The sequence below is a fragment of the Lissotriton vulgaris genome, chromosome 5 (assembly GCF_964263255.1).
Source record: "Lissotriton vulgaris chromosome 5, aLisVul1.2, whole genome shotgun sequence".
Classification (NCBI taxonomy): Eukaryota; Metazoa; Chordata; class Amphibia; order Caudata; family Salamandridae; genus Lissotriton; species Lissotriton vulgaris.
In genome coordinates this window covers 686,207,104-686,231,562 of record NC_141693.1, presented here as the reverse complement: position 1 = coordinate 686,231,562, position 24,459 = coordinate 686,207,104, and the positions used below count along the sequence as shown (strand labels likewise).

Sequence of the window (24,459 nt, the reverse complement as noted above, 5' to 3'; positions counted from 1 at the left end):
CTGGAGACGGCTCTCCCCGGAGACCTCTCCCCTTGTCCTCGGCCGACCCTCCCGGTCCGTCTAACATTGGTGGCCAGCGGCGCGATCCGAATCACCGCATAATCGTACAGAGAGTAGCTCACCCCACGACGAAATCACGATGACAACTAAAGAAAGCGGATCCACCGAGAAATTTCAAATGGAGAAATTGAACGAGTACAGCCATCATGAACTAAAACAATTCTGCATCGAACTAGGTATCGCTACCACCGGTCTAAGTACCAAAGACGATTTTAAGCAGGCCTTAGAGTCCTGGGCAGAAACCGGGGCCGTGGAAACCACCGACCAAAATATCGCAGCAGTAGAAAAAAACACCACGGCACCCGAGGAGCAAAGAACGGGTCTCTCACAAGACGAGATCCAGGAACGAGAGAAAACACGACTACACGAACTAGAAATGGCCCGGCTCAAAATGGAGGTTGAACTTAAACTGGCCGAACAAAAAATAAGCTTAGAGCACCTGCGTCTCCGAGAAGAAAGAGAGGAAAAACAGAGACAAAGGGAGCTCGAGGAAAAGAGGCTGGCGTATGAACATGAGCGCAAACTAGCGGAGATAGACTTACGCAAGCAGAACAGAGAATTAGGGGTGCCCGAGCAACCCCGCGACCCAGGGGCAACAGAGAAAAAGGTACACATCCCCAAGGATGTCGTCCAGAATACTTCCGAGAGGACGACATCCAGCAATGGTTCAAGGCCTACGAAATCGCTATGACCGCCCACCGGATCGATCGAAGCGATTGGGGAGCCGGTCTCTGGGGGAGATTCCTCAATGAGGGCCGCGATGCCCTGCTACAGCTCCCGGACCATCAGATGACCTCCTATGACCACATGAAAGCTGCCCTCCTCACCCGCTATGGGCTCACACCCGAGATGTACCGTCAGAGGTTCCGAGACTGCACCCGCATCCCGGGTACAACTTGGGTGGACTACGTGAACTATTTTAGCCGAGCCTTCGAGGGCTGGATCAAAGGAAGCAATGTCACCACGTACGAACAACTCTTCAACCTCATGGTGTGGGAGCATCTATCAAACAATTGCTTCATTGAGCTCCGGCAGCACCTCCTCGACAGCAAATTGACTGATCCACGGCAGCTCGCAGCCGAGGCTGACCGGTGGGAAATCACCAGAGTGGGCCGAAATGGATCCTATGAACAGAACCGGAACAACAACGGTCAGCACCGTCCCCGAGGAGGAGGAGGGGGCCAAGGGCGAGGAAGAGACAACGCTCCGGTCGCCCCCGCTACCAGCTCCACCCCCCCGGCCAACCGGGGCAGCACCCCGGCGCGACCGGGATACAGAGCCAATGTCACGTGTCACCGATGCCAACGAGTCGGCCACTATGCAAACGACCCAAATTGCCCGCAGTACCAGAGCCCAAGACCCCGCCAAGTGGCCGCTGCTGCCCTAGGGGAAGAACAGATCTCCGAGGAGCAGGAAGAATACGAACAAGAGCATCAAGAATGGGAGCCAGCCGCCATGACTTTAGCATGCTTAGGGGGGAAAGACATGGTCCCGCGGGTCCCCCTACCCGCTAACACCCGGAAGTACAGCCAATGGGTGAGCATCAATGGACGCCGGGCCGAAGCCCTCCGTGACACCGGGGCCAGTGTAACAGCCGTCCGCTGTCACCTGGTGACCCCAGAACAGTTCATACCAAACATTCTCTGCCCTGTCCGTTCAGCCGATAACTCAGAAAGTCTGTGTCGGATGGCCTGCGTCCCTTTCGAATGGGGAGGGGTCTCCGGCATGTTGAAAGTAACGGTCCGAGATGATGCTCCCGTAGACTGTCTCCTGGGAAATGACCTTGAAAGCTCGCCCTGGGCAGCCGTAGAACGAAGAGAACACCTGGGGATGTTGGGCGTCCCGGACTGGGCGTGCGTCACCACCCGGTCCATGGCCGCCCGTGCCAATCCCCGACAAGAGGAACCCGAATGGCCGGCACCTCCTCCCCCGGTCGCCCCAGTCGAAGACACCGACCGTGCCGTCCCCCCAGAACCAGCTCAACCTCCGGACCTCGCTGGCCTCGACCAGTGGCATCAAGAGGGGGGACCCACACAGGAACAGTTTCGCCAAGAGCAAAAGACCTGTCCCTCCCTCGAGGGACTCCGCCAACAAGCCCTCGCCCAGAGCGCAGGGGATACCTCCGGAACACATTGGGTCTACTGGGACAATGATCTGCTATACAGTGAACAAAGGATCGCGGAGTTGGGGGCCAGCCGAGTGCTAGTGGTGCCCCTCCGTTTTAGAGACTTCTTGCTAAACCTAGCCCACGATGTCCCCCTGGCGGGACACCTGGGTCAGGATAAAACCTACAGCCGCCTAGTAACCCACTTCTTCTGGCCCAAAATGAGGAATGATGTTCTCCAGCATTGCCGATCTTGCCCCACGTGCCAAGCCAGTGGAAAGAGCGGCCGCAAACTAAAAGCCCCCCTGCAACCATTTCCCGTGGTCACCACCCCGTTCGAGAGGGTCGGGATAGACATTGTGGGGCCCCTGGACCCCCGTACAAAACAAGGACATCGGTTCATCCTGGTACTAGTGGACCACGCCACCCGCTACCCCGAGGCTATTCCCCTGCGAACTGTGACAGCCCCGGTGGTCGGTCGGGCCCTGATGGGGATCTTCTCCCGTGTGGGCTTCCCCAGAGAAGTCGTCAGCGACAGGGGCACAAACTTTATTTCCAAATATATGAAGTCCCTCTGGCAACAGTGTGGGGTCACCTACCGATTCACGACCCCCTATCACCCTCAAGGAAACGGACTCGTTGAGCGGTTCAACCGCACGCTCAAAGGGATGATTGGGGGGTTGGAAGAGCCCCTCCGTCGCCAGTGGGATGTGCTGCTGCCGTGCCTCCTCTTCGCATATCGAGAGGTCCCCCAGAAGTCCCTCTGCTTCAGCCCGTTTGAGTTGTTGTATGGACACCCCGTACGGGGGCCTCTCAGTCTAGTCAAGGAAGGCTGGGAAATGCCCCCTCTAAAGAACCCCCCGGATGTCTTCAAATACCTCCTGACCCTCCGCAACCAGACCCGACGGTTCAGAGAACTGGCAAAAGCAAACCTGGAGGCCAGTCAAGAGGACATGAAAAAGTGGTATGACCAGAATGCCTCCTCCATCGAATTTGAACCCGGACAACAGGTATGGGTCATGTCCCCCACCGAGCCCTGCGCCCTGCAAGACAAGTGGACGGGGCCCTTCAAAGTAGTCGAACGTAAGGGTCCTGTCACCTATCTCATCGACATGGAATCTTCACGGAACCCCCTCCGAGTCCTCCACGCTAATAGGCTGAAACCCCACTTTGTGCGTTCAGAACTCAGCCTCCTGATGGCCACAGACAATGGAGCCGAAGAAGACTCCGAACCCCTTCCTGACCTCCTACGGACTGGGGAGAAAGATGGCTCCGTGGATGGGGTCCGACTCTCGGGAGCCCTCACCCTGGACCAACGCCAGGAATGTCGGGACCTTCTGTTGCAGTTCGCCGACCTGTTTTCCCTCACCCCAGGTGTCACTTCCTGGTGTGTGCACGATGTGGACACGGGGGACAGCCCCCCTATCCGCCACCGGGCCTACCGCGTACCAGATCGGGTACGGGCTTGCATCCAGGGAGAAGTAACCAAAATGCTCACCCTCGGGGTCATTGAGCCCTCAGACAGCCCCTGGGCCAGCCCAGTAGTACTGGTCCCCAAAGCAGCCGCTCCCGGCACCACACCGGAACTCCGGTTCTGCGTCGACTACTGGGGCTTGAATGCGGTCACCAGGACGGACGCACACCCCATCCCCCGGGCAGATGAACTAATCGACCGCATGGGAGTTGCCCGCTACCTCAGCATTTTCGACCTGACGGCGGGCTACTGGCAGATCGGCCTCACACCCCGGGCACAAGAACGATCTGCATTTTCCACTCCTGATGGCCATTATCATTTCAAGGTCATGCCCTTCGGCATGAAGAATGCCCCCGCAACATTTCAGCGGCTAGTCAACCAGGTCTTGGCCGGGCTCGAAGGATTCAGCGCCGCCTACCTAGACGACATCGCTGTGTACAGCCACCACTGGTCCGACCACCTCCACCACCTCCGAGCGGTGCTACAGGCCCTTCAGCAAGCTGGCCTCACGATCAAGGCCGGCAAATGCCAAATTGGTCAGGGGTCCGTAACCTACCTCGGACACCAGGTGGGAAGCGGCCTGGTGGCCCCCCTGCAGCTTAAGATTGCCGCCATCCAGTCCTGGCAGCCCCCCATCACCCAGACCGAGGTCCGCGCCTTTTTGGGACTCACGGGCTATTACAGACGGTTCGTGAAAGACTATGGTACCATAGTGGGGCCCCTCACGGAGCTCACGTCCAAAAATCAACCCAAGAAGGTCAACTGGACCCCAGATTGTCAAACAGCCTTCGAACAACTGAAGGCCGCCATGTGCTCCGCCCCTGTGCTCCAGGCCCCCGACTACAGCCGGGAATTCGTCGTACAGACGGACGCCTCCGACCACGGCATTGGGGCGGTCCTGTCTCAATTGAACACCGAAGGCCTTGATCAGCCAGTGGCCTTCATCAGCAGGCGACTCCTACCTCGAGAACAACGCTGGAGCACCATCGAGAGAGAGGCCTTCGCCGTGGTATGGGCCCTCAAAAAGCTCCGGCCCTACCTCTTTGGCACACACTTCCGGGTGCACACCGACCATCGACCCCTGCAGTGGCTGATGCAGATGCGGGGGGAAAACCCAAAGCTACTACGTTGGTCCATCTCCCTACAAGGGATGGACTTCACTGTTGAACACCGGCCTGGGCCAGACCACGCCAACGCAGATGGCCTGTCCCGGTTTTTCCGCCTCGACGAGGAGAGTCCCCAAGAGGATGGGTGACTCTCCCCGCCTTCAGCTGGGGGGGACGCATGTTGGACAGGCCACGTGAAGGGCCGCTCCCCCTCTGCCCGACCAGGCCCGAGCCCGGTCCCTCAAGTGTCACACACCACCACTTCACGCTTTCCGTCCCCTCCGGGACCCTTGCCTCTGAACATATCGACCTCGTGGGCCCGATCCCTCACTGGCCCGCGCGCCCAGCCTGGGCGCCATCTTGGACACTCCGCCACGAGGCCGCGTGGCCCCCGATCGACCCCAACCCTGGGCCTGGCCAGGCCTCAGACATCCCGGCACCATCATCCACCCAGGAGGTGAGCGGACTACTTGGCGGGTCAATGGGAGAAAGAGGTGTCGATGGCTCTCCCTCGCCAGGTGCCGCTCGCCCACCATCTCCCCGGGCGCTGGCTCCACCCCCCTGCTGGGTGTCTGGACCCCTTCATCCCGGACCCCCCAACCTCCAAGGGCGAGGGTCCGGACATCAAAGAGGATCAGCCCTATAACTGGGGCAGCTCCAGAGCAGGAAGGCAGTTGTATCCTGGAGTCGAGAGACGCAGTGAAGAACTCATCCTTGACGGACTACTGGCGCTGCCGTAGCCCTGCCTTGCGAACCATCGTCCTGCCTGTTGGCGCTGCCAAGACCTTCGTAATCATCATCGTCGTCGGGACCTGCTGGCGTGGCCGCGGACCGTTTGTAACCACCATCTTCATCGGGACCTGCTGGCTCCGCCGCGGACCGTCGCTTCCTTCATCCATCTCGGGACCTGCTGGCTCCGCCGCGGCCCGATCATCTAGAACGCCGAGCTCGAGGATTGAGAGCTATTTTCATCTATTGGTAACAAGACTGTCCCGCTACCCTTTTCCCAATCCAGAGACCAGAATCGAGGGGACCCCTGAGTCCAGACCTCCTTGTATAATTCTACCGTAACTAAAGAATTGCTGATAAAGTATCGTTGAACCTTATCCTGGTGTGGTGTCCGTCTGTGGGGGGGAAGTTACTTGTCTGTACGATCGCTGGAGACGGCTCTCCCCGGAGACCTCTCCCCTTGTCCTCGGCCGACCCTCCCGGTCCGTCTAACACAGGTCCTGGCTGGATTGGAAAAGTTCAGTGCTGCCTACTTGGACGACATTGCCGTCTTCAGTTGTAGCTGGGAAGACTTCCTGTTCCACCTTCAGGAAGTGCTTCAGGTTCTGTAAGAAGCAGGCCTGACTATTAAGGCCAGTACGTGCCAGATAGGGAAGGATGTTTAGTTTACTTGGGACACCAAGTCGGGGCAAGGTGCAACCCCTCCAGCTCAAGATACAAGCCAAACTAGCTTGGGAAGCCCCAAGACTCAGATTGAGGTGAGAGCCTTCCTCGGCCTCACTGGCTACTACAGAAGATCGGTCAAGAGGATGGCACCATTGTTGTCCCCTTGACAGAGCTGCCTTCAATGAAGCAGCCCAAGATGGTGCTTTTGTCATCTGTAATTCAGCGGCTTGAGACCCATGGGTGATAAGTGTGCTTTACAAATACACATGTTATGTTATATTATGTTGTGCCTAAACTCTGTTGACTGAAGAAACGTTTTGACATCATCATCTCCTCACCCATAATTTATGAGAATGTAGAATTTGGTCTAAAAATTGATGGGGGTACATAATGTGACAAATGTCTTGTGGAAACTACACTGTAGAGCTGACGTCTTCAATCTGTGGGGCACGACCCCCAGGGGGGCTGTGGAGTCGAGGGAAGGGGTTCGTGCATCCCCAGCTTCACTTGTCTCTAGCAAACCAAAAAGGTTTATTTTCATTTTGGGAAAAGACAGTCGTCCTGGGACAGCTAATTTAGATCACTATCAGCTGCTTGTGTGAATGAAATGCAAATGTGCCATTCAGGTAATCTGCAAGTGTAAAGGGTACTTGGGAGTGGTGCTGGCTTTAATTGATCAAATCACTCCAAGCTTTGTGATGACAAAGTTTTAGTTTTTTGAGTGGTAGTGCAAAGAGTTAACAACTGATCTGGGAAGGGCTTGCTTTTAATATAACTGCATTTAAACAGCCCTTAGTACCCCTAAAGAAGCGTTGAAGGGACAGTTATGTAAAAAACAAAATTGCATTACATATGCTCTGGCATTACTAAAATCTACATTTTGGAAGCACCATTTTATGGTAAAACTATTTGCACGTTTTGCAGCATTCTATCTTACACTGTGTGTAATGCAAGTATAAAATGTTGACTTACATATTCACAGTGCTTTCTGTCACAGGCTGTAACCTTGTAGCACTAAAAATACACATCACTATTCTCCACTGCACCAATCAAGATTTAATTCTGTGGCTCTCTGGTTACACACAGACCTCTGCACAGCATTAACTAATAGAGGTTTCATAATGTACTAATGTGTATTTCCTACTAATAACTTTTTAAATGTATTTTTAATTTACTCTTCCCATTATTTCATATGTACCTATGGGATGTTGAAAGAACTAAAAAACATACGGAATATTTTGGGGCTTATTTATGTGAGGTTTGCATCGCCAGAGGATCACTTTCTTTGACGCTCAAGTGGTGCAAGCATCTCACACTTACCTATGAGGTTGTGCAAATCCATCTTGCATGACTTTGTAGGGCCTCATAGATATGGAGTGAGACATAGCAGCACAAGTCACTGCATTGCCTTACTCTGCATCGAGGAGGTGTTCCATGGGCTTTACATGGGGTTCTCATCCAACACTCGTGGATATTGATGCTGCCCCATATTTACTAAATCACGAAAACCTGGGTGAGCTCGCCTCCCCAGCGTAGGCGTAACAAGGAGAAATGTTTTCATTTCTTCAAGCTTTTTTCCTCTTTCCATGAGTGCTGCATTCTGCAGATCACATAGAATGAGGATAACAACTCTCTGGATTGTGTTTGTGAAGAAAGGTGCCTCTTTCAGTACAAAAACAATACTGCCCATATTGGTGCTAGGCAGCAATGTGTGTGTCAATGCAAGGAAGAAGGACAGGAATGCATTGTATTTCATAAATACGGTGCATTCCTGCCCTTTCACAAAGGCATAGGCCAGCACTGCAGGAAGACTTGCGCCACTGCCCTACACCAATTCCTTATCATTGAGGCCCTTTATTTTTAGCTACACCTTTTACTATGGCCCCACACCCACTGACATTTGGTTTGCTAAATACTGTTATATAATATTTATTTATTTATTCATTTTTTACATTTTTAAAGCGCGCTGTTACCCGAAGGTGTCCTGGCGCTGACTGATTGCTAGAGGGCACGGGCAAGGGAGTTAGTGTGTGAAAAGCCAAGTTTTAAGGGCCCTCCTAAAATTGAGCAAGTCGGGGATCTGTCTGAGGCTTAAAGGTAGCGCATTCCATGCCTTGGTGGCACCCAGGGAGAGACTTCTGCCTCCCCAGCGGATTTTCCTTACTCTAGGGACTACAGCCAGCCCCTGCTCGGCTGATCTTAGAGCTCGCAATGGCTTGTACCACTGGAAGAGAGGGGTCATGCATTGGGGGCCCAGGCCATGCAGCGCCTTGAAGATCACGCAGAGTGACTTAAACACAATTCTTTTGCGAACTGGGAGCCAGTGCAGCTTTACAAGGTCCTGAGATACTGAGGCGAACTTGGGGGTGCCCGTGATCAGGCGTGCAGCTGCATTCTGCAGGATTTGCAGTTTGTCTAAAAGTCCCTGCTGGGCATTCAGTAGCAGAGCGTTACAGTAATCCAACCGGGACATTACAAGTTCGGTCACTACTGTCTTCTTATGTTCCGCCGGCAGAAATGGCAGGACTTTCCGGATAGTTTTAATAACGTAGTGGGTAGCCGAGGACACAGAATTGATTTGTGGCCTGAAGGTCTGGGAGTCGTCCATCAAAACACCCAGATTTTTTACTTTTGCTACCTCTGGCCATCAACGAGGGGACCAGAAGTTGTCTCTTGACCCAAACAGCAGCACTTCTGTTTTTGCAGAATTGAGCTTAAGGCAGTTTCCTGCCATCCAATTGCTCACCTCCCGCATGCAACATCTAAACCGATCTGCTGTGCTGTCCAATTCTCCAGGACGCAGCGACACAACAATCTGCATGTCATCGGCATAAGATGTAAGATTAAATCCGAAGGATCTAATCACTGGCGCCGGGTGAGACATAAACATTAAAAAGAGTCGGACTCAGGGATGAACCCTGTGGGACTCCGCAGGGAAGCACAAATGGCTCAGATTCGAAGTCCCCCAGGGCCACCGACTGAGTCCTGCCGGATAGGAAGGCTTTCAAGATGTCGAGTGCCTTTCCCTGAATCCCCCAGGCCCTCAATCGGTCCACCAGTAATTTATGGTGGACCGTATCGAAGGCCGCTGATAAGTCCAGCAAGATCAGGGCGGCTCTGCCCCCGCATCCAGCACCCTTCGAATGCCTTCGGCTGATTTAATCAACGCCGATTCTGTACTATGTCCCGTCCTGAAGCCATGTTGAGAAGAGTCCAGCATCTCTCCCGAACCCAGGAAGGTGCTAAGCTATTTGTTTAGTATGCCCTCCATGATTTTAGCTGGGAGCGGTAGTCTTGCGATAGGACGAAAGTTGTTCAAGTCGGTTACGTCTAGTTTTTTTTTTTTTTAGAAGAGGCAAGATGGAGGCTTGTTTCCAGCGCCAAGGAAATTCCCCCCTGTCCAGCATGACATTGAACAGGGGAGTGAGTCCTGAAGCGATGGTGGCGGGGGCTAATTTAGCAATCGTGGCAGGGCAGGGGTCGTGAGGGGAGCCTGATTTTATCCTCGTTAGCCGACTTGATACCTCCTCCTCACTAATGGGGGAGAAGTTCTCTAGTGTATCGAGTTTTCTGTTGGTCTCAGGATGCATATCTGGGGTAAAATCAGAGGCGTTGATCATGATTTGGCTGTCCAGGGGATGAAAGATCTTCTTTACCTTACTCAAAAAGAAGTTAGCTAGGTCTTCACATAGTTTGCGACTAGGTGGTATCTCTACTGATTTGGGGGCTGCCAAGGAGGAAATTATGTTAAATAATTCCTCTGGAGAGTTGATTGCTTCTTTGATACGTTTCGAGAAGAACTCACATTTAGCCGGGTGAATCATTTCCTTATAAATTCTCAGCTCTGCATTGAGCAGTTTTTTATCCTCTTCCCTATAGTTTTTCCGCCACACTCTTTCTAATTTTTTGCAGAGTGTTTTGTGGTCCCTAATTTGTTCTGAGAACCAAGGGGCAGAGGGGCTTGTGCGAGTGGAATGATGGATGATTGGGGGCGCCAGTTGCAAACAGGCGGCATCCAACCAGCTTGTATAGTCAGTTCCTGCTTCCTCCACATTTCTAGATGTGGGCATTAAAGAGGATTTCAAAAGGCCCTCCAAGGTCTTGCCTTCTATGTTTTTCCATTTCCTGATCCTTTTGGGGGGATTTTGGCCTTCGCCTTCCTGGGTCTGGTAGGGGAGGCTAAGGTAATGTTGAAATGGACTGCCGCATGGTCCGACCAAGAGACCGGCTGGACTGCCGTGACCTCTAGGTTAGGATGGTTAGAGAAAATGCTCATAAGCATCCTGCCTTAGATCGGGCCGATGACCAATTGTTTTAGCTCCACCCCATGTAACAGATCCAGGAGATCCTGAGTGTCTGGGTCTGAGCCATTCCCCTAGTGGCGTGAAGGAGTTGGCACAGATGGTTTCTTCTAACAAGCTACTCAAAGCTGATAGAAAAGGTGCTTTAGCCCCCGGAGGACTGTAGAGATTTCCCCACCCGTCAAATTATTTGCTGTGGGAATGGGGGTGTTTATGGTTGTTGATCGTTGTTGATGATGAGGAGTACCAGTTTCTAGAAATGTTTGTCAGAAGGGGGTCCCTACACCTAAAAGAGTTTGATAAGGGGGTCTCTGCATCAAAAAGTTTGAAGACCTCTGCTGCTTAGCAACAGCCCAATATATAGTCATAGGGCAAATAGGGAGAGATTGCCACTATTGCTCAATAACTAGAAGTGCATCTCTCAATTTTGGGGCCATATTAATGAAAGTGAACCAAATGCACTTTTCTTCTAACCGCTGAAAGAACGAATAGCATAACCTGCTGTGGTTAAAACAACACCCAAAGCAAGACAAACGCTCACCAAATACAGAATGAGTTACTACATATTTCAGCAGAGACGGACCATCACAGACTACGGGGCATATTATCAAGCCTGTGCGCTAAAATTATCGCCGCTTTATCGGCCGAAAACGGCCGATAAAGCGGCGATAATGGGCTTGATAATATGCTCTGTGGAATTCCAATCGAAGCCCATGTTAGATGTCTTCACATCTAACATGTACTTCGATTGGAATTCCATAGAGCATATTATCAAGCCCATTATCGCCGCTTTATCGGCCATTTTCGGCCGATAAAGCGGCGATAATTTTAGCGCACAGGCTTGATAATATGCCCCGACATTCTAGACCTGGAGAGAATAGAAACTGCCAAATATGTGATAGGGACAAGTTGAAACTGAGATAGAAATTCTATGTTGCTCTCTCTACAAAGACGCCCAGGAGACTATCTTCCCTCATAATTTGCAAGGATAAGGACGTTGTTGGCAGTAAACCCCCCGAACCCACAAAAGAAAAAAAACGATGTCTCACCTTGCACACAATATTGGATTGCGATGCAATCCTCACATAAATAAGCACCAACCTTATTTTAAACTTGCCTCTTAAATTTCATAGGTAAACTTTTGATCACTGGAAACTGTATGCTACATCAGTGAGATAGAGCTGCTTGTAGGTAAACAAAAATAATGTATACACCAAAGGCATAAAACTGTGTTAAGTTTCATTATGGCTCTAAAGCAAATCTAGTTGAGAGAACCCAGAATTTGTCACATGCTTGTGGAATTTATGTAGAATTTTTCTCAAATGGACCTTCTAAATTTGCTTTTACAGTAAACTATTCTTCTTCTCCACATTCTTCTTCACATTATTATTATTGTTATTATTATTAAGCTGTTGTAATCGAGTTTAATTTTAATTACAAGCATAATTAATATTACTTTTATTGTTTTATCATTATAAGTAATATTAATATTGTATTTGAATGATGCAAGAGGGTCCAAGGAATTTCCATGTCTACTCAATTTACCACCAGCTTGGACTCTGTATATTTTGATGTTTCAAACATATCTGAAGCAGAATGCTAGAATGTAGTTTTGAAGGCATCACAAAAATGAGAAAATGACGTTGTGTGTTCACTGCACAGACCATTTCCACTGTAGTCATTTAGAGTTTCCAGTTACAGAACCATGTCTTCTGAAGAGGGGACAAGTATTTCCACCGATAGTCCTCGGAGGAGAAACTTAGACGGGTAAATGTGTACCTGCAAGAGCATAGGGCAGATTATGACAGACATATAAATTCCTTGAGGGGTTAGTAAATGTACAAGATGCAATAGACTGGTGTGAAGAGTAAGACCACTACTCCGTATCATGAAATGAGAATGGGGAGTAAAGTTTCGAAAGATACAAAGTTTAAAAAATGTCATGTCCTATCTGTAGAGAGCCAAACGGGCTCTCCTATACAATGTTGCTATTTCCAACACAAATCCACGCATACCCCGGGGCGGGCTCGCACCGGGTGTTATAAATAAACAGGGCGGAAGACCGCTCGGAGTCTTTCCGGCTGACTAGCATACCAGTGTCCGTGTCCCTTTACTGTGCACCCACTGCCACGTTTTGGGCCCTGACCCGACACTCTACACTGGCGACGAGGCCAGCTTACCGTCACGCGTGCCTGGCCGCCTCTGCATACAACTCCACGGTGTGCTTGCTGCCTGCCGCGGAGCCCCCCCGCCTGAACTCCTGTACCGGCCCCGGCTCTGAGGCCCGCCCACGCGTCTCCCAGTCGGGAACGCCTTCATCTGGCGTGACTCGCCGGTGGATCGGTTCGTGGCTGGCTGGCCCCGAGAGGTGCGGGTGAGTCTGTCTTTGCCCGCCCTGCGCACCTCTGTACAGGCCCCCCTCGTGCACTCCCTCCACGGTGCAAAGTCATCGGCCGCGCTGAGGCCTGGGAGGGCTGGCGCTCCCGCTCGATAAAGGGGAGGAGCACCCCGCAGCACAAGCGGCGGAGACACACTTGGTCGCTGGGAGGCCCAGGGCTCGCACCCAGCAGCGCGAAGGCCACGATCGACACCAGCTAAGAGGGACGCTGCCCCTGGCTCCTGCGAAACGGCATAGAAGGCTGCACACTGCAAACAAGCGCAAGCAAAGTCAAGAGACTAGAAAAATAAAAAGAGACACTCCTGGCCTCATTCCTGCGGCGCCCCACGCCCACACTCAAATTGGGTCAGGAAAGGAAGCCCCAAATCGAGGGGGGGAAGATAATCAGCCTCAGCCTCAGCCTCAGCCTCAGCATAAGAGCGAACAGACTTTAGCCAGCTCAACCACCCGCCCAAGAGGGTTTAGTGCGCCGGGACCATGCAAACGAGCACCGGAAGGCCTGAAAAGGACTGAGGCATGTCCAACAAAGCGCCAGGCGCAGGACAAGATGGCGCAGGGCAGAATATACCAGCAGTGGTCGCCCCACCACTGCCTGCGATGGTCGCACCGCCACCACAAGGTCAGAACCAGGCCGGTGCCCCAGCACCGACACCACCCAGCCACCTCCACTCGGGCGCAGAGCCAATTTCCCCATTTAGCGAGGCGGCGGATCCCGCAACAGCGGCGTAAAGTTGGAAGACATGAATTGAAAGACTAAACCTCTACTTTAAAGGCACCAGAGAGACCGATGGGACAGTCAAGAGGTCGCTTCTCATCCTATATGGAGGGCCTGAGATCTAGGATCTGTTTGAATCACTCCCAAATACGGGACCCGAGCACGACTACTACGCTGCAGTCGCTGCGCTAGGTGCTCACTTTAATCCCCAACTCAACAACGACTTTGAGAAGTTCAAATTCAAAAGGGCTTGGCAGACTAAGTCAGAGTGTGTGGACATGTATTACGCCAAGCTGCGCCGGCTGGCCAGCACCTGCCCATTCATGAACCCGAGGGAAGAAATCCGAGACCAAATCATAGTGGGCTGCCGATCAAAGCTATTGAGGAAACTCATCCTCCGTCAACCAGGCATATCACTAGACGAGATACTAATTCTAGCAAGGTCACACGTGCTATCAGACGCGAGAGTGGAAGAGATGGAGGCTGCCCTACGCACACCGGTAATCGCACCAGCAATGGCTAGAACACAGCCGATCAAAGAGGAGAGAGTCGACACCATCCAGAGGAGACCCCCTGCAGGCCGCCCACGAGCCGCCACTTCCCGAGGGAGCCAATGCGAGTATTGTGGTGAAGATCACCCAGCAACGTGTGGAGCGAAAGGAAAAACGTGTCTAAAATGTGGGCGGCTAAACCACTTCGCGGCAGTATGTCGAGGAGGAAAGTACAGACCAGCAGGTCCAAGGCCCAGGACAGTATCGCAACCCATTCGTCAGCTGTCACTCGACCAAGAACTGCCTCCCCTAGATAGTCAAGCCCAAGGGAGGCAACCTCGGTATGAAGACGATGAGGATGATGAGGTCTATGTCATCTCCTACGTCAGCAGAGCGTCCACCAAGAGGAGGCCACCGCCCATGAGCTCAATATCCATAGAAGGCACCGAGGTAAAAGCCCTCATCGACACGGGGGCCTCCGTAAACGTGATGGACTCAGACCAGTACGATAAAATGACTCCCAAGCCCCCCCTGGCTCCTTCCAATGCGAGGATCTATACCTACGGTGGCACCGAGCCAATACCACTGAGGGGAGTAATACAGACGACCGTTGTCAATGGCGACTATTCCACGGAAACACGTTTTCATATCACAGAAGGAAAAAAGGGCACCCTTCTGAGCTGCCACACGGCAGAAGATCTAGGACTCGTATTCTTTGCAAACCAGGTGCACCAGGCACATGCAGACATACTGCTGAAGGATTTCCCAGCACTGTTCCACGGGCTTGGAAAACTCAAAGGACGGAAGTTCAAGCTGCATATCGACACATCAGTACGGCCAGAGCCCTCCGACACAGACGGGTGCCGTTCAACCTGAGACCCCAGGTTGAGGAAGAACTACAGAAATTGGAAGATCTCGGAGTGATAGAAAAGGTGTCGGGCCCGACACCCTGGGTTTCCCCGTTGGTAGTAGCACCCAAACCAAAACAAACGGGGGCGATCAGGTTGTGTGTGGATATGAGGCTACCCAATGCAGCCGTTAAGGGGGAGAGACACATCACCCCCACCGTGGACGATATAGTGGCTGATCTGAATGGGGCGGAATGGTAATCGAAACTGGACCTCAACTCGGGTTACCATCAACTTGAATTGGAACCAGCGAGTCGGTACATAACGACCTTCTCAACCCATGTAGAACTTCGTCGCTACAGACGGCTGAGCTTTGGTGTCTCCTCGGCCGTGGAGGTGTTTCAAAACGCCATACGCGAAGTGCTATCTGGTCTGAGTGGAGTGATCAACCTCAGTGGCAACATCCTGGTATACTCGGCGACACTAGAGGAACACCATGCACACCTTAGGGCAACCCTTCAAATGGCTCGTAGACAGTAGACTGACCCTACACTGGTCAAAATGCTCCTTTTATCAAGAGTCAATAGATTTCTTTGGCTACACATTCACGAGGGAAGGGCTGATGGTTGACTCAGAAGCGATCAAGGCTGCGAGCACTCCAAGGAACCCCACCGAAGTGCGCAGTTTCCTGGGCATGGCCACATACTGTGGCCGGTTCATACCTAACCTGGCAGCGCTCGCAGAGCCCCTAAGGGCCCTCATGCGTTCAGACCACAAGTGGGAGTGGACAGCGGCGGCAAATAAAGCTTTTCAGGACATCAAAGGAAATCTCCTAGACATGGCTGTGATAGCCTACTTCCAACCTCGTCGCAAAACCAAGCTGATTGTGGATGCCAGCCCGGTAGGCCTGGGTGCAGTGCTCCTGCAAGAACATGGACCCGAGGTGTGGAAGCCAGTAGCATACTCCAGCAAAGCGTTGTCTGATACTGAGACCCGGTACGCCCAAATCGAAAGAGAAGCCCTGGCCATAAAGTGGGCATGCCAACACTTCCACCTGTACCTGTGTGGCCAAGAATTCACCGTAGTGACGGACCACAAGCCGCTGCTGCCGTTGTTCGCGGGGTCCTCCAGGCTGGCACCTCCACGAATCGAGCGCTGGGCCGTCCAGCTACAAGGATACAACGCCAGACTTGTCTTCCGACCTGGTGCGCACAACCCGGCTGATTATCTATCACGTCATCCCGAAGCCACCGGCCATTGCTCCCCGCCAGAGGAAAGAACGGAGGCAGAAGAATTCGTTCACATGGTCTCGCAAGCAGAGTGTCCAGATAACATGACGCTGAAGGAGATCGGGGAAGCGACCGCAACGGATGAGACACTAGTGAGAGTTTGTCATGCTCTGGAAGGAAACCGCTGGGCCCACTTTCTAGATGGAGCTCAAAGCCTTCGACTGGAAGTAAGCCACTCGCGCCAACAGTTGTGGCAAATCCGAAGCGAGCTGAGTGTGGGGGACGAAGGAGTCATTCTCAGAGGACATTTGATCGTGATACCGGAGAACCTTCAACAGAGGGTAATAGCCCTGGCGCACATAGGTCACCAGGGAATGGCCAAGACGAAAGCCCGCCTGAGAAGCAAGGTATGGTTTCCAGCCATGGACCGTCTAGTTGACGAGATGATACGATCCTGCCATGCCTGTACCATCACTGGGAGCGACCCGGCCCCAGCACCAGTGATCACAGAAGACGCCTCACAGGCGCCATGGACCCACCTCAGCATAGCCTTCAGGAGTTTTTCCCGATGGCAGGCACACGTTAGTCATCGTTGATTCGTTCTCCAAATTCCCGGTGGTAGAAGTGATGTCCTCGACAGCGCTTCCCCAAGTCAAGAAGGCCCTGAATTGCATCTTCGCCACCATGGGTCTCCCAGATGAAATCAAATCAGACAACGGGCCACCCTTCCAGGGGAGAGAATTTCAGAACTATCTTGAGAGCCTCCGAATCAAACATCGGAAGATTACCCCTCTGTGGCCCCAGGCAAACAGGGAAGTTGAAAGGCTAATGAGGACACTGAACCGAGCCCTAAGGATAGCCGTAGACAATGGAGAGGATCCCGAAGTAGCCCTGATCTGTTCCTAGGAGCCTATCGGGAGACGCCGCATAGCACCACCAAGTGCGCTCCTGCCCATGCACTATTCAAGAGAGCACCCCGAGACAGAATCCCGACGGATAGCACTTGGATGCCTGAAGACCGGAACGATGAAGCCATTCAAGTTCGGAGGCGCACCACCAACCAGAAGGCGAGTGAGGCACGTCATGCCAAAGAACCTGGCCTGCAGGAAGGTGGCACGGTGGTCGTGCGATCTCGGCACCCGGGGTGGAAGTTCCGAACGCCCTACGAGCCCGAGATGTGGGTCATAGATAAAGTCCAAGGGACCATGGTCACCCAAGGCGAAATGGGCATGTAGTTACACGCAACGTGTCCTGCTTCAAGAAAACAAGAGAACCAACTGGCAGGGGTGAAACAACGGAATGTCAGGAGACGGGAGATGACGGTGGTCTGTATCTCGAAGAATCATCCCCTGGGTAACTGTGGCCAGGCGAAGCAGAGAGAGCTCACCCAGGATAACACCGCCTAACACCGCTGTCGAGTACAGCCAACCATGTGAGGTCCCAAGTGAGGAGAGTGAAGGAGCAACCCCGGCTGGGGTTGCAGTATCTCCGTCTGCCCGAAGCCAACGGTATAGCCTGCGATCCAACCCAAGACCCAGCCAGAAGCTGAGAGACTTTGTCTGGACATCTCCCTGAGACGAAGAATTTTGAGTAGCGTAAGGACAGACTAAATTGAAGGACACGCATCCACGCATACCCCGGGGCGGGCTCGCACCGGGGTATAAATAAACAGGGCGGAAGACCGCTCGGGGTCTTTCCGGCTGACTAGCATACCAGTGTCCGTGTTCCTTTACTGTGCACCCACTGCCACGTGTTGGGTCCTGACCCGACACTCTACACTAACTAATGCTGCAATTGCATAGAACCGCCTGGAGGCATAAACAATTGAGGCAGGAGCATTCAGGCCCGGACTGGCCGTAGCAGGCACCGGGCAATCCCCCGCACAGGTGAGGGCCGGTTTTGGGCCCCTGGGGGCCGGTTTTGTTACAGGTCCGTTTTTGCAGGTCCGTTTTTGCAGCCAGCCAGCCAGCACCGCCCATCACCCCCAGGGGAGGGGGTGATGAGCGGACGAGCACTTTGCCAGGGCCGGTTTCGGTTCCTAGTCCGGCCCTGGAAGCATTGAATGACTGAAATAAGCTTTGGCAAAGCCACTGGTCTCTCCATTATAATTCGAGTACCAAACTGCTGGCTTTGCCAATGTAAAGTGTTGTTTAAAGAAAGTAAAAGAAAAAAAAACATTTCAAAATACTGGAGAAAAAACAAAAACATATCCTATGGTATCTCACAACTGCACTTTGAATTCAGTGTTTCCAATATTTATAACTGGCATGTTTTGTTTTTCAAATACTTTTTCACTCAGGGAACCCTGAACATATTTTTTTCTAAAATAAGGAAGTGTCAGAATGTTAAGAAAAAGGCTTGCCAAAGCCTATTTAATTTCCACAGGATTCAGCCATTTGAGCCCGTGAAGTAGCTCATGTATCAGTGTTATGGGCCTCGGAAGAACACTTTCTGACTCAGACGCCACCTGAGTGAGTGCATCATAAAAGCCTTTGTGTACCAAAGCTTATGCTCTCATGCAATATGTGGAAAGCAGGAGAGATAACAACAAAACTTGTTAAACTTTGCCCTTCAGCCATATTCCAGTAAAAACATTCCTGTTGGTGTGCTTTTCCAGGCAAGCAGGGAGGGGTGGGAGCAACACAGTCGAGTAGGCGAGGTGAACGCAGCACATGAAGGAGAGAGCTAGAAAACACCTGCACTCTCATGGTGTGCTGAAAATGTTTGTCCCAAAATATGAGCAGTGGAAGGAATCAAAAAGTTCATAAAGGAAGATATGCTCTAGGGGACAGACAAACACAAAAAGAGGGAGGCAAGTCATTCAATAAGAACTTCGTAAACAAGAGTGACTACTGTGGTAAGCCATAGGTGACTGTAAGCCCACTGGAAATTCACAATAGGTCATTCACTACCAGACAGCTTGCACGGGGAAGGCACAGAGCAGCACAAGTCATCACATCCGTATACCTGGTGGAAGAAAAGTATTTTTTTGAAACATAATCAAGGATCACTTACGTGGGTCCGTGCTGGACTATTCCAAAGGTCTGTGATTTCACTTAAGTTCTCTGGAAGGTCATCCTCGTGTTCTGCCTGAGCAGCCAGCTCTATGTTCCTGCAAAACGGGTCCAGCCACACAGGGTTAGCTCTAAAAAAGGAAAATATGTCGGATGATCCATTGATGTGCTGGCCACAGAAGCACTTTGGGATAAACAGGCTAAGTAAATATAAGGTTGGCATTTGACTTTCATCTGTAGAAGACATCACATGAAATAGCAATCACGGATCATGTAATAGATATGCACAGTGCACATTTCATTTGCTCATTACAGTTATAAAATAAGTTTGATGTAGAATAGTATCTGTGCTGATTGGCTCCAAAAAATATAAGCTTCCTGAATATCCACTACAATGAATATCAATTGTTGGACTTGGCCCTCTCAGCAGGCTTATCACAAAACTTTTTTTCTCTTTACCCTTCTGCTTTCGGAACCCGTTTTTGTTGGCCTTAGGACTCTGCACATTTTATCACTGCTAACCTGTTTTAAAGTGCTTGTGCTCTCTCCTTTAAATATGCTCAAATTGGCTTATACCCAAATGGCACATTTAATTTGCTTGTAAGTCCCTAGTATGGTGGTACTGCATGTACCAGGGACTGTAAGCTACATATGACTAGTGGGCGTACAGTACTTATTGTTCCACCCACTTTTTTTTTGTAAATCTGTTTATTGCACAAGAAAGCAATCCAATTTTTACATACATATGCAACATGGTAAATAGTAAGAGGTATAAGTCAACAACCAATAATGAGATGTATCACAGTGGGATTGCAAACTTACAGTATGACACAGTGCTATGGTACATTTTTGCTTTTTTACTAAACGAGAAATAAAAAGGGAAATCATGCAATAACTGAAGAAAAAGTAGTCAGCAACATACAAAGATTGATTCAAGTCCGTAGAATTGCGAGTACATTCGAGCAGATCAATCAGCACAAGAAACAGTTCCTTTCTCAATATGGCGCATTCGAAATGAAACATCAAGACGTTCAGGTACAGATCAGTCCCCTATCAAACACCACAGAGGTGACATCGGAGTCCCACAAGGAAAAATGCAACACCCAAGGCAGCCCCTGACGTCACTCAGCAAGTCGTCGGAGCGACTAGCTCTGAAACTTAGCAGTGTTACTCATATATGAACCGAATGAAAAAATAGCAATGGAGGAATTTCCTATGTGGCAGTGTGGCCCTTCCTATCCCACTCCCGCAGGAACAAAGGAGTTAATCAATTGGGATTGTGCCTCCTGAGCGATCTCCGCTGCATATTTCCGGTATGGCCCACACATGTCAATCGGTCTGGAAGTAGTTGGAATCATATCTGAATATTCAGCGCTGTTAACATTACAGTAGGCCATACTACGGAGCCAAGCGTGGACTGTTGGAGCGCGCCTAGCACACCAGAGCAGCACCACTTCACGTTTAGCTAAAAGGAAGCCAATGTATGCCAGCTTACGAATAGGGCGTGGGAAGTTGGCAACATAACCAAGCAGCGCAATTTCAGGGGTGGGTTGCAGGTCCATGCTTAGAATGTCCCCCAGAACCTGGTGCATTTGCAGCCAGTAGGTATGCAGTTGCGGGCAAGTCCAGGAAAGATGGGCAAAATCCGCCTGTGGGGCTTTGCATTTAGGGCAATTGTGCGGCCTGCTAGGGTCAATTCTATGGGCAAGTGCGGGAGTGTGGTACATCCTCCTCAGGAACTTAAAATGTATAAGTTTATGTCTGGTGTTAATGGACACTTCTCTCGTGGTAGCACAACACTCCGCCCATTGATCATCTGTGATCTGGATGCCCAGGTCGCCCTCCCAAGCAGCACGTACCTTTGCGTCGGGGGAAGGAACTGAGGCAAGGCATAGCTTATACAACTTAGATACAACATGTGCCCCCGTCTGGTTCTGTATTATGAATGTGAGCGCTGGGGTGTCATCAGGAGGGAGCGGAAATGTGGGGAATTCAGCCCTTAGCATTGAGCGAAGTCTAATCTGCGTGAATGAGTCCATGAACGTTCTGTCCGTGAAGCTGTGATCTTCAGTAAGGGAAAAAGCATGGCCGTCCGGGAAAAGGTCCCAGACCGTGTGTAATTGATATTTGGACAGTGTGCTCTGTACCACCGATTCGCCTGTAATGGGGAGCCAGTGAGGGTTGGGCAACGGCAGTGCAGGCGAGTATATTTTCTCAAGGTGTAAGAGGCGTCGTATTTTATCCCAAGCCCAACATGTGGTGGACAAAGGCTGTATGTCTTGCGGGTCTCGAGGGAGTCCCCTAGGAAGGATGGATGAGAGGGCCACAGGGAGTGCCAAGTCAGCCTCAGGTCTCAGATGAGGAATCCTGGCATCCGGGTGAAACCAAGGGTATGCGTACGAGCTCTGTGCCACTAGGTAATAAAGAAAAAAATCTGGTACTCCGAATCCTCCACGTTCATAAGAGAGTGTCAGTGTGCGCCAGGCCACACGTGGGTTGTTGCCACCCCATTTCAAACGCAGAAGTGAGGAGCGAAGTTGTGTAAAAAAAATCTTGGTGAGAGGGATAGGAATGTTGTTAAATAAATACAGGAACTGGAAGAGGACAACCATTTTGATCATGGCAATCCGGCCAGCCATAGACAATGGGAGGCGAATCCAACGTTCCGTGTGATCTTCCAAAAAATCAAGGGCGCGGCCATAATTCAATCAGACAATGGACACCGTGTCAAGGTGGATGAGGAAACCCAAATATTTCACGGAGTCGGTGCTCCATTCTAGAGGGAACGGGCAGGTCCACTGCACGGTGGAGGGGGTGAGCGGGAAAATGACTGACTTGTGCCAATTTATTTTAAGGCCCGAGTAGTTGCTTAAGCGGGAAATCTCCAACAACAGTGGCTCCAAGTTGGACTGAGGAGTTCAAACATACAAAACAGTGTCATCGGCATACAGCGAGACTAGTAGTGGCCCGGTGCGGAACTGGAGCCCCCGGTGGAGATGTTTCTCTTGAAAATGTTGTACCAGGGGGTCCATCGCAATGATGAACAGGAGCGGGGATAGTGGACACCCCTGGCGGGTGCCTCGTGAAAGTGTGAAGCGTTCAGTAATGGTGCCGTTCAATCGTATCCGGGCGGTGGGAGCCGAGTACAGTAACTCCTCCGTCGCCACAAACATAGCAGGCATCCCCATTCTTCTCATAATTGACAAAAAAAAGGCCACTCTAGGGTGTCGAATGCTTTCTCCGCATCCAGGAACACCGCTGCAGCTGGTGTGGAGGGCTCTATTCTGTGCAAAACAGAAAACAGTGTCCGAAGATTGAGGGAAGTGGATCGTTGTGGGACAAATCCTGACTGAGCCGGCAAAATGATAGTTTCCACGAGCAGCGGTAAACGAATAGCAATAACCTTGGCCAAAATTTTGTATCCAAGTTCAAGAGGGATAGGGGTCTTTAAGGGCTGCACAAAGAGGGGTCACGGCCCTGCCTGGGTAATAAAACAATCACCGCTTCCCGGAGCGTAGGAGGAAGGACACCCGCCTCCAGTTCCTCCTCGTATACCTCAACAAGCCTAGGGACAAGTTCCTCCTTGTATTCCTTGTAAAAGTCAGCTGAGTAACCATCAAGGCCGGGAGCAGAGGAGCTCCACAAGGAGTCGATTGCCTCAATTATAAAATCCAGTGTAATGGGCATAGCCAAAAACTCCTGCATGTTTTTCTCTAGGTACACCAGGGCTATTTCATTCAAATACGGTCCCGGGTTGCGGTGTTCCCCCGTGAGTGTGGAAGTGTAAAGGGTTTTGTAGCATGACAGAAAGGTCTTGGAGACATCGGGAGTGGAATGTTGTTGTGTACCCTGTGCGTCAATCACTTCAGTAATGTAAGCAGCTTGGTGTGGCGGACGAAGCATTTGCGCTAATAGTTTGCCTGGCCTGTCACCCTCACCGTACTGCCGCGCAGTGTAGTGTTTGCCCATGAACTTCACTTCCCTATCTGCAGCATCCCGAAACTCCATAAGTAGCCCAAGGCGTTTAGCCTCACTGTCCGCAGAGGGATCCTCAAGGATCTCCTTCTCTATCGCAGTGATATCGGTTTCAATGCGAGACAAGGTGGAGCGAATCTCACGTAGGGACCCTACTTGTTTGGTGATGCAAACCCCACGTAATGTGGCCTTGAAACCTTCCCATAACGTGGCCCAGGAGGTGACAGAGCCTGTGTTTATGTCAAAATAGTCGTCAATGGCAGTGCGGGTGTCCTCCTTAAAAGTCGGGTCCAGCAAAGCCCAACCAGGAAATCGCCACTGCCTTTCGTAACCCCCCAATTTGGGGACCGCTAAATTCAAAACTATGGGAGAGTGGTCGGACAGGGTGCGAGGCAGCGTGGAAAGGCCATCCACCCAACCCGCAATTCCTGGGGAGAGGAGCCAATAATCAATTCTAGTACTTGTATTGTGGAAGCCAGAGTGATGTGTGTAATCAGGTGGGTGGGGGTACAGTCTAGCCTCTATATCCAATAGGGAAAAGTGGGAGCAAATTTCCGCCAGCACCGCGCGGGCCCTGGGTTTGCTGTCAGGAGAGGGAGAAGTACTGTCCCTGTCAGGATTCATTAATATGTTAAAGTCTCCCCCCAGAACCAACAAATCAATGTCAGAGTGAAGCAGCGTCATCTGCAGGTCCTGGAAAAAGGCCGGGGAATCCACATTGGGGCCAAAGACTCCCACCATTGCGATCTTATATCCAAACAGCACTCCCATTATAAGTACATATCTGCCCTCCTCATCAGTTTTACTGCCAGTCATTACAAATGGGACACGTTTGTGCACCATAATTGCTACATCCCTAGCGTATCTACTATAAAAGGAAAACACTCTGTGTGACTCCCAACCCCTAGCCACTGAAACCACGTCCGGCTGCACCAAATGAGTGTCTTGCAAAAAGAGGATATCCACCCCATGCGCGCCGCATAGGCCAGTACCTGTTTGCGATTCCTTGTGGTGTTTAAACCACGAACGTTCCAAGACATCAAGGTCAATCTGGAAGGACCAGACTGTAAACCTATCCTGGCCATAGCTCCACAGTAAAGATAGTCTTCAGCAAGTGTGCATACGACAGTCTACTCCAATGATTCTCGCAACTACTCTCAAACATGTATGACCACTGAAACAAAACATATCCCAACCCCCACCCACCACCCAGCCTCCCAGAATGCCCCGAGAGGCAATCACCAACCAATTGCTGAACAACAGTGCAATTTACAAAAATTAATGACCATTCAAAGAAACAGTATTGCTGCAAAATAAAATATGTTAAAGCCCCAGAAAATATAAACAAC

The 24,459-nt window shown here is 51.3% G+C and overlaps 1 protein-coding gene across 1 annotated transcript in view; it reads right to left on the bottom strand.

Annotated features, from left to right (window-relative positions):
* CDH23 (cadherin related 23) overlaps window positions 1-24,459 on the bottom strand; it is a 2,828,172-nt gene that overhangs the window by 37,321 nt on the left and 2,766,392 nt on the right. Inside the window, exon 66 of the mRNA XM_086919477.1 lies at window positions 19,137-19,266. Coding sequence (XP_086775603.1) covers window positions 19,137-19,266 — 130 coding nt within the window. The remainder of the gene's footprint in view (window positions 1-19,136; window positions 19,267-24,459) is intronic.